Consider the following 9,303-nt stretch of genomic DNA (forward strand, 5'->3'; position numbering starts at 1 on the left):
TCAAACAATACTATTTAGTTGTTCATTGACAATCAACACAATTTCATTCATTGTGTCTTATGTAGTAGTTTTTTGTTTTGATTTCATTGTAGTTAGCAAGGAAGAGTGCTAAATTGACATAGTCTTCTTTTCAAGAAAAGTAAGAGATTGAAAAAAGTTAGTAATTAATCACTAAACAATTATGTGTTACTTTTTAGAGAAAGTAAAGCTCCCTCCCCTTAACCCAAACGATATGGAAAAGGTGCTATGGGTGGATAATTCACGGTGTGGATGAAATTGTGTTTTTAATATATAGCTAGCGGGGGTCGAACTACTGACCTCCCCTAAAAGAGGCAGACCACCAAACGCTGGAGCACAACACAAATTTTGTTACCTTAAAACATATCCATAGTATACTCATAATAAAGCAAATGACTTTTGTTCTCTGTGCAATTCATCAACACGTTAAGAGATTATAATCACATAGTAGGATGTAGGAAACTCGACTTGAAAAGTGAGTAGAAAGTCTCGCTTTGTAGTGATATTATGGTTTACAACTTTGTTTTATTTTGTGTTTGCAATATTAAGACACCATCATTTCTGATATTGTTTTGCTTTCTAATCAACCTAACATATACAATATGAAATACTGTTAATGGAACAAAAAGAATTTGATTTGACCCATAAAAAAATCCCGCGAATTCGCGGATCTTAAGCTAGTTTTATTTATAACAAGTATTAATTATCACCCTTATTTTAATGGATGTTGATTACGAAAATAACACATAAATAACAAAATGACAAAATTGTCCTAGTATACCACTTTCAATAAAAGACCAGTGGTACCCGGCGGGTTCATGTAATGAGAAGATCATGCTTCGAATCCCGTAGGAGTCATTTTCAGATTACGCCATATGAGTAGTCAATTGATGTTTCTGTTTGGGAAGTTTCTTTAAATTGTGTCTTCTAGGCAATTGATTTGGGGTTTTGTCCTCACACGTGGTCCGAATATGATCGAGTAAGTGACTTCGGGCCTCCTCAATGACTTCTGCCCTCTATTAGTGACTCCTAACATGATGTTAAAAAAACAAATTATCCTAGTACAGCTATTTGAAGGTTTTGCGGGTGTTAAAACGTTGGCTAACTAGTTCTCAAAGTCGAATATGAGTAGTCTAACCCGCCTTGGTTCAAGTAGTCAACATCGCAGTCAACGTCGATCAAGGCTAATCAATTCATCAAAACCATTCAAAGACGAATTTATTCGGTGAAAATCAGTTTTATTCAGTAAAAATCTATTTTATCTGGTTAAAGTTTATCAAAATCATCTTAAAAATTAGAAGTATATCAAATCCGTTAAAATCAATCAATGTCAAAGTTATTCACTTACTTAACCAATAAGTTCTTACAACGTTTAAGCCAATGCCAAAAATGGGAGGCGTTTGTTGAATAGAAACGGAACAAGAAACGCGCGTTTCTGGTTTTTTTATTTTAAAAATATTATTTTTATCCTCTTTTAATATTTACCCAATTATATTTTAACACATCATCACAATACTCTTAACAAGCACCAAAACCAACACCACCACTACTCTACTAAAAAAAGAAATGTCTTAGTCACCAAAAAAAAATACAAAAAGCAAGAAACACGAGTAAGAAACGCAACTCACCACTACCACTACGAGAGGTCTTATAGTATATTAAAGAGCATTACATGAGTCATTGCTACAACTATAGAAATATTTACTCTATATCATAAAAGACCATATGTAAGTATGTAACAACTATTTTCATCATATTACATTTTAACTAGATTCAATACCATTGCAACTATTATACATGAAAATTTAATACAATCTTTTTACAATCAAGTAATAACAAAAATAAAAAACTTCCAACAAACTTTAATAGGGTAATATATAGGCTTATTTTTACTTGGAAACATGTTACTTGTGACTTTAAATTTCTTCATATTGCATTCCTTTTTTATTCTTTACTTTTATTCCCCACATACCCACGTTACTCGTGTTACTCATTCCTATCTTTTCATTTAAAAGTTTCTCTAAACAGTCATAAAAAATTCTCTAACCACCTATAAAATCACCTAAATAAATTCACCAACAAATCATAACTTTAGAAATGACCATTCCAAAACCTCCTCTCAGCCTCCTCCTCCTCTTCCTCATCGTACCGATAGTCAGCTCTATCGGAGTCAACTATGGCACTCAAGGCGACAACCTCCCGTCACCAGCTACAGTCGCTCAGTTCCTCAAATCCAACACAATAATCGACCGCATTAGAATCTTCGACATCAACCCAGATATAATAAAAGCCTTTGCTAACACTGGAATCCTCGTATCCATCACCATACCCAACGGGGACATCCCTTCGCTCACCGACCCATGGAACGCACGTCAGTGGGTCCACACCAATATCAAACCCTTCTATCCCGCTACCAAGATTCATTACATTTGTGTTGGCACCGAGGTATGTACTCTTAAATAAATAAATGATAATTTTAGAGCTGTTATTAACATGTATTGGAGTTTTATACCGTTTTTTTAATAAACGTCACTTTATAGCAATTATTATTATTATAAATAAATACTATATGTACAATACATGTTAATGATAACTCTTTAAGTCTTACTGCAACAATGTACAAATTAACAGGTACTACATTGGGGTCCACAACACATTGTGGACAACCTTGTGCCAGCAATGAGAGTACTTAACGCTGCACTAATTAAATCTGGGATCAAAGACATAAAAATATCTAGCCCACATGCACTGGATATTCTTTTTTCTTCATACCCGCCCAGTAACGCGTCGTTTAGATCCGGATGGGATGTGGGTAATCTCGCCCCGATGCTAAAGTTTCATAGGCAGACCAAGTCTGCATTCATGGTTAACCCATATACATATTTCGGATACTCGCCCGAGAAAGAGAATTTTTGTCTTTTCAAACCAAATGATGGTTGGATTGATAAAGCGACTGGAAAAAGGTATTGCTTGTTTTCTAATAAAAGTGATCAATCTTTTTATAAAGTACTCGTATACTTTTTATAAGGAGAAGTGGAGAACCAGAGAATCAATGGTGGTACCTTTTTATAAAGTAATTTACTTTTACTCTATTATATTATATAAAATGAATACATGGATGTTTTTTTCATTGTTTTTTTATGAAAAAATTTCTCTTTTCATTTAGTATTTAATTTCTTGTTTTTCATCAAAATAAATAATAAATAAATAAATAAAAAGACAATGCTAAGCATGACACTTGAAGTAATGGTTAATCATTTATTGAAAAGTGTCAATTTTCTTATAGCGTATTTTAATTCTTAAAGAGCTTGCATAAGTGGACAAATAAAACAAAAATATTGATTTATTAGACTAGAGTATGTTTGCATAAGTGGAAGAATAAAACAAAATAAATCGCTAAAAAATTCATCATTCAACATGATCTTTAATAAAAAAAATCTGAGTATGAATCAACGGAGGTACATTGTAACCTTTTTGCACATATATAGCACTTGTAGCATAAGTTATAAGTTATACTGTATTATATACGGAGTAATAAGTTGTCAAATTTAAGGTACACGAATCAGTTCGATCAACTGATGGATGCAGTGTACGTTTCGATGAAAAAGTTGGGTTACCCAGACGTTGAAATTATCGTTGCGGAAACAGGGTGGCCGTCCGGCGGGGACCCACAAAATACTCATGCGAATCCCGAAAATGCGGCTGCTTATAATGGTGGAGTGATCAAGAAGTTTAACTCCGGTGTCGGAACGCCATTGATGCCTGGACGAAAGTTTGAAACTTACATTTTTTCATTGTTTAATGAGGATTTAAAAGGGCCGTCGTTGGATGAAAAGAATTTTGGACTGTTTCGACCTGATTTTACTGAAGTTTATGACATTGGGATTATGCACCAATCACAGGTATTACCTTTTTATTTATTATAAATTTGATTAAGGATTACGATATAAGTATCCGAGAATAAGTTGATGGCTCTACTGAGTCGACTGCAATCGTCGATTTGATGGTGACTTGACTGACTCTTAGAGCCTAAATTAAATTCCAGGCAGGATTTAAAACCATGAAAATTTGATTCTACCATTTTCATGGCGTCTATTATTATTACTACCCCCGTCCCACCACAAGTGTTCACATTTTTATTTTGGGATGTCTCATTTCAAGTGTCCACTTTGTGTTTCAACCAATGGGAAGAGTTTATTCTGGAGAGAGAAGATTTCTGATTGGTGGAGAATGAAGTTAGTGGGATTTCTTAAAACTGTGTGCAAAAAGTAAGTGGACACTTGTAATGGGACGGAGGGAGTATTATTTTTTAAAAAATAAAACCTTTTTCCTACTTAAAGGCCGGAGGTCCTCTCGGAAGCAATCTCTTTATCCGTCGAATAAAGAGAGGGATGACTTTCTCTACTCTTGAGAGTGTTTCTCTCTAGGTAGAAAAATGACTTATCTTTATTCTCGGATAGGGGAAGGATTGTCTACATATTACCTCCCCCATACACCACTCATGTGGTATTGGGTATTGTTGTTGTTGTTGTTGATTAAGATATAAGTACTAAGTATGAATCATAAATTTGAAATAAAGTTAACCGTAAAAAAAAAAAAAATTTGTTCATCATTCATGAAAATGATAATTTTAATAATTGAACTATTCAACGAATATATTCTTTGATGCTCCCTCGTTTATACATCAAATTGCATATCACGTCCCTCTCATTATTTTTCAACTTCGTGGTCCCTTAATTTTACAAATGTTACCTTGGTGGTCTCTTGTTGATTTTTCATTAAAAATGTCCGTTAAGTACCATAACGTGATTAACACATGATGTTGTTTTATGACGTTTAATTCATCTTAAACGACATCATGTGATGACATTTAACGGACATTTTAAACAGAAAAAGACAGAGGGACCACCAAAACAATATTTGTAAAATTATGGGACCACCGAAGTTGAAAAATAATGAGAGGGACGCGACATGCAATTTGATATATAAACGAGGGAGCATCAAAGAATATATTCGTTGAATAGTTCAATTATTAAAATTATCATTTTCATGAATGATGCACACTTTATTATGCTAATAGTAAAATTCTGTTTTTTTTTTTTTTGGAAAAAAAAAAAGATTACGGTTAACTTTATTTCAATCCTAAATAATGTAACTAGTTTCATTTTATTCTTTTACATGCTTAATTCTTTTAGTTGTGGTTGATATCTATTATCTTATAAGGTTGTAAGTTGAATATAATTGGATTTTTGATACAGTCAACGAGCCCGTCACCAACACAGTCGAGCCCATCACCAAAGTCACCGACACAATCGACACCATATACAGCATCAGGCAGGCTTTGGTGCGTGCCTAAACCAAATGCCAGCGACGGTGCACTTCAAGCCAACATAGATTACATCTGCAGCAATGGTGTCGATTGTAGCCCAACCCAGCCCGGTGGCCGTTGCTTTGAGCCCAATACCATACGAGCTCATGCAGCATTCCTCATGAACTCTTACTATCAAGCCAATGGTCGTCATGACTTCAACTGTGACTTTGCTCATACAGCGATCATAGTGTCTACCGACCCAAGTAAGTCAGATTATAACATTCTTGGAATGCGTTGTTTGGGTCCATTGTACCACTGCTTGTAATGTGTTTTGTTATTATCCTTCTTTCAGGTACAAGTACATGTAAATATATTTCGTGAGCCTATAGAATGCGCGAGCGATGAAGTACATAGGCGATAGGATTTTAAAAAGGTGGAACCATAAGTTGTTCTTTTGGCAACATTTAAACTATTGTTTTACCATAACATTGTAATGGAATTGAATGTCTCAATGATGGATAAACAAGTATGGTTGTTTAGTTTAATACTCCGTATATTGTTTATCTGTCATTTTCTGATCATCAAATGAGAAAATAACTCAATAAGAAAACATAGTTAAATGTCCTGGCACTCTAACGTGTAGAACCAACATAGTATGATGATCGTCAATTTACTTTTATACGATTATGAACAAAAAAATTAAACGCCCACCGTGGGGCTCGAACCCACGACCACAAGGTTAAGAGCCTTGCGCTCTACCGAGCTAGACGGGCTAATTTGATATTTGATATTTGATATGTACATTAAAATAAAAATAATATCCAGCTGATAATTTTATTTGTATGGATTTAGGGTTGAATTAGAAATCTGTTCTTACTGATATGTATGTAGCCCGGTGATATCAGAATCGAAGCTGTAGATTAACGATGTTAGTTGAATTAATAGTAAACGTAACTAAAACGTGTTGAATTAATAATCTAGAAGGTTGCATGACAAATTCAATTTGATCACAACTTTCATATGATTATCAAGTTGATTACAACTTTCATATAGTTGTCAATTTGATTACAATTACCATGTAGATGACAACTTGATTACAACTAGCATGTGGTTGTCAAATTGTATACAACTTCATCATTTCCTAGTAGTATAAATAGAGCATCATACATGCTCATTTATACATCCCAAAATCACAAGTGTTCTTGTATACTAAAAGAGTCTATAGAGAGTTAGTGAGTGTTAATCTCCTAATCACAAGAGATATAAAGATTGGTGCTTATCCTTGTAATTAGTGAGAAGTGTAATTCCTATTATTCTTATTAGTGAAACGTTTCTTTCCTTTCCCGTGGTCTTTACCCTATTGGGGTTTTTCACGTTAAATCTTGGTGTTCCTTTATTGTTTTTATTTCAAATATTACTAGCGGTTTGCTATAATTCGGTATCCCTTTTTACAACAAGTGGTATCAGAGCCAGGTTCTTATATCTAGTGTGTATTATTTCTCGAAAAATAATATTGTCGAAAAGAAGATTGTAATTATAGCAATGTCTACGAAATTTGAAATTGAAAAGTTTAACGGGAGTAATTTCTCGTTATGGAAACTAAAGATGAAAGCTATCCTGAGAAAGGATAAGTGTTTAGCGGCCATCAGTGAACGATCATCTGAGCTCACTGATGAAAAATGGGAAGAAATGGACGGCCAGGCTATCGCAAATCTTCATCTGGCATTAGCAGATGGCGTTTTGTCTAGCATAGAAGAAAAGAAGACGGCGAAAGAGATTTGGGATCACCTCGTAAAATTGTACGAGACCAAATCACTCCACAATAAAATATTCCTTAAAAGGAAACTCTATGCTTTACGCATGAGTGAATCCACTTCAGTGAATGAGCACATTAACGGCCTAAATACTCTATTTTCTCAACTCGCTTCATTGAGTTGCAATATAGAGTCACAAGAACGTGCCGAAATTCTACTTCAGAGTCTACCAGATTCGTATGATCAACTCATCATCAACCTAACCAATAATATTCTCTCAGAATATCTAGTCTATGATGATATTGTTGCTGCGGTTCTAGAAGAAGAGGGTCGGCGCAATAGAAAGGAGGATAGACAGGCCGGTTCACGACAAGCGGAGGCCTTGGTGGTGACAGGAGGTAGATCGACGGAACGTGGCCCAAGTGGGAGTCACAATCATGGTAAACTGAAGTCTAAGAAAAAGAAGACTTACACATGTTACAATTGTGGCAAGAAAGGTCACCTGAAGAAGGATTGTCGGAGTTTAAATAACTCTAATCCTCAAGGAAATATTGTAAGCACTTCAGAAGATGGGACTGCTTTGGTTAGTGAGGCAGTGGTAGCAAATGAAGGCAGAAAGACATTTGTTGATGTCTGGTTATTTGACTCAGGAGCTACTTTTCACATGACCCCTAGAAGAGAATGGTTCAAACAATATGAACGTATCTCGGGAGGATCTGTATACAGTTGCAGTGATCATAAACTAAAGATCATTGGAATTGGAGATATCATTCTGAAGATGCACGATGGTACAGTTCGTACTATTCAAGGAGTACGACACGTGGAGGGTTTGAAGAAGAACTTATTGTCTTTAGGACAATTAGACGATCTTGGTTGTAAGATGGAAATACAAGACAAGATCATGAAAATCATGAAAGGCGCAATTGTAATTATGAAAGGAGAAAAGGTGGGTGCTAATCTTTACATTTTGAAAGGCGAGACGGTACGGGAAGCGGAAGCATCTGTTGCTTTGAATAGTTCAAGTGATAAAGCTGCTATAACATGGCATCAAAAGCTTGGACACATGTCTGAACAAGGTATGAAGATTCTTGTTGAAAGAAATCTTATACCTGGTCTTACAAAGGTATCGTTACCTTTTTGTGAGCATTGTGTAATTAGCAAGCAGCATCGCCTGAAGTTTGACGCATCAAATTCTAGAAGTAAATTGGTTCTAGAATTAGTTCACTCTGATGTGTGGCAAGCACCAGTTCAATCCCTAGGAGGAGCAAAGTATTTTGTATCATTTATTGATGATTACACTAGGAGATGTTGGGTGTACCCAATCAAGAGGAAGGCAGATGTGTTTGAAGTTTTCAAAGTTTACAAAGCGCGGGTTGAACTTGAATCTGGTAAAAAGATCAAGTGTTTGAGGACAGATAATGGAGGAGAATACAATGGTGATGAATTTGATAAGTTCTGCAAACAAGAAGGCATCAAAAGACAGTTCACGACGGCATACACTCCTCAACAAAATGGAGTGGCAGAGCGGACGAACAGAACCTTGTTAGATAGAACAAGGGCGATGTTGGCAACTGCAAGCTTGGAAAAATCATTCTGGGCAGAAGCAGTAAGTACTGCCTGTTACGTGATAAATCGGTCACCATCAACTGCAATTGAGTTGAAATCGCCGATGGAAATGTGGACTGGAAAACCAGTTGATTATTCTGACCTTCATGTATTTGGAAGTCCTGTGTACGTAATGTACAATTCTCAAGAAACGACAAAGCTGGATCCGAAGTCGAGAAAGTGTTTGTTCTTGGGGTATGCTGATGGAGTTAAGGGGTATCGCTTGTGGGACCCCACTGCCCACAAAGTAGTCATCAGCAGAGATGTTGTCTTTACGGAAGACGAAAATTTTAAAGATGTTAGCACTTCAAAAGAAACTACACATATACAGGTTGAAAATGAATTTTATAAAGATTCTTCTGAAGCAGTACCAGAGCACGATGAAAATCAAGTAGTCGTTGATGAAGCTCCAGCGACTCGTATTTCTAATCAGGAAAGGAAACGTCCAGGGTGGCACTCGGATTATATTATGGAAACCAATGTTGCATATTGTCTTCTAACTGAGGAAGGAGAGCCTGTAAATCTTCGCGAGGCACTGAATCATTCAGATGCATCTCAGTGGATGACAGCTATGCAGGAAGAAATTGAAGCTCTTCATAAAAATAAAACATGGGA

At 35.7% G+C, this 9,303-nt stretch overlaps 1 protein-coding gene and 1 non-coding gene across 2 annotated transcripts; one reads left to right on the top strand and one right to left on the bottom strand.

The window, feature by feature from the left end:
- Nucleotides 1-2,115: 2,115 nt before the first annotated feature.
- Nucleotides 2,116-5,807, top strand: LOC139869211 (glucan endo-1,3-beta-glucosidase-like). The gene is made up of 5 exons (XM_071857530.1): nucleotides 2,116-2,463; nucleotides 2,650-2,981; nucleotides 3,572-3,920; nucleotides 5,277-5,592; nucleotides 5,682-5,807. Exons 1-5 carry the CDS (start codon nucleotides 2,116-2,118, stop codon nucleotides 5,708-5,710), a joined length of 1,374 nt encoding a protein of 457 aa, XP_071713631.1. The 3' UTR covers nucleotides 5,711-5,807.
- A 226-nt stretch (nucleotides 5,808-6,033) lies between these two features.
- On the bottom strand, nucleotides 6,034-6,102 carry TRNAK-CUU (transfer RNA lysine (anticodon CUU)). The gene has a single exon. It is a non-coding gene; the product is annotated as a tRNA-Lys (tRNA).
- Between the last annotated feature and the right edge of the window lie 3,201 nt (nucleotides 6,103-9,303).

This window comes from Rutidosis leptorrhynchoides, chromosome 9, assembly GCF_046630445.1.
Source record: "Rutidosis leptorrhynchoides isolate AG116_Rl617_1_P2 chromosome 9, CSIRO_AGI_Rlap_v1, whole genome shotgun sequence".
In the NCBI taxonomy this organism is placed as follows: Eukaryota; Viridiplantae; Streptophyta; class Magnoliopsida; order Asterales; family Asteraceae; genus Rutidosis; species Rutidosis leptorrhynchoides.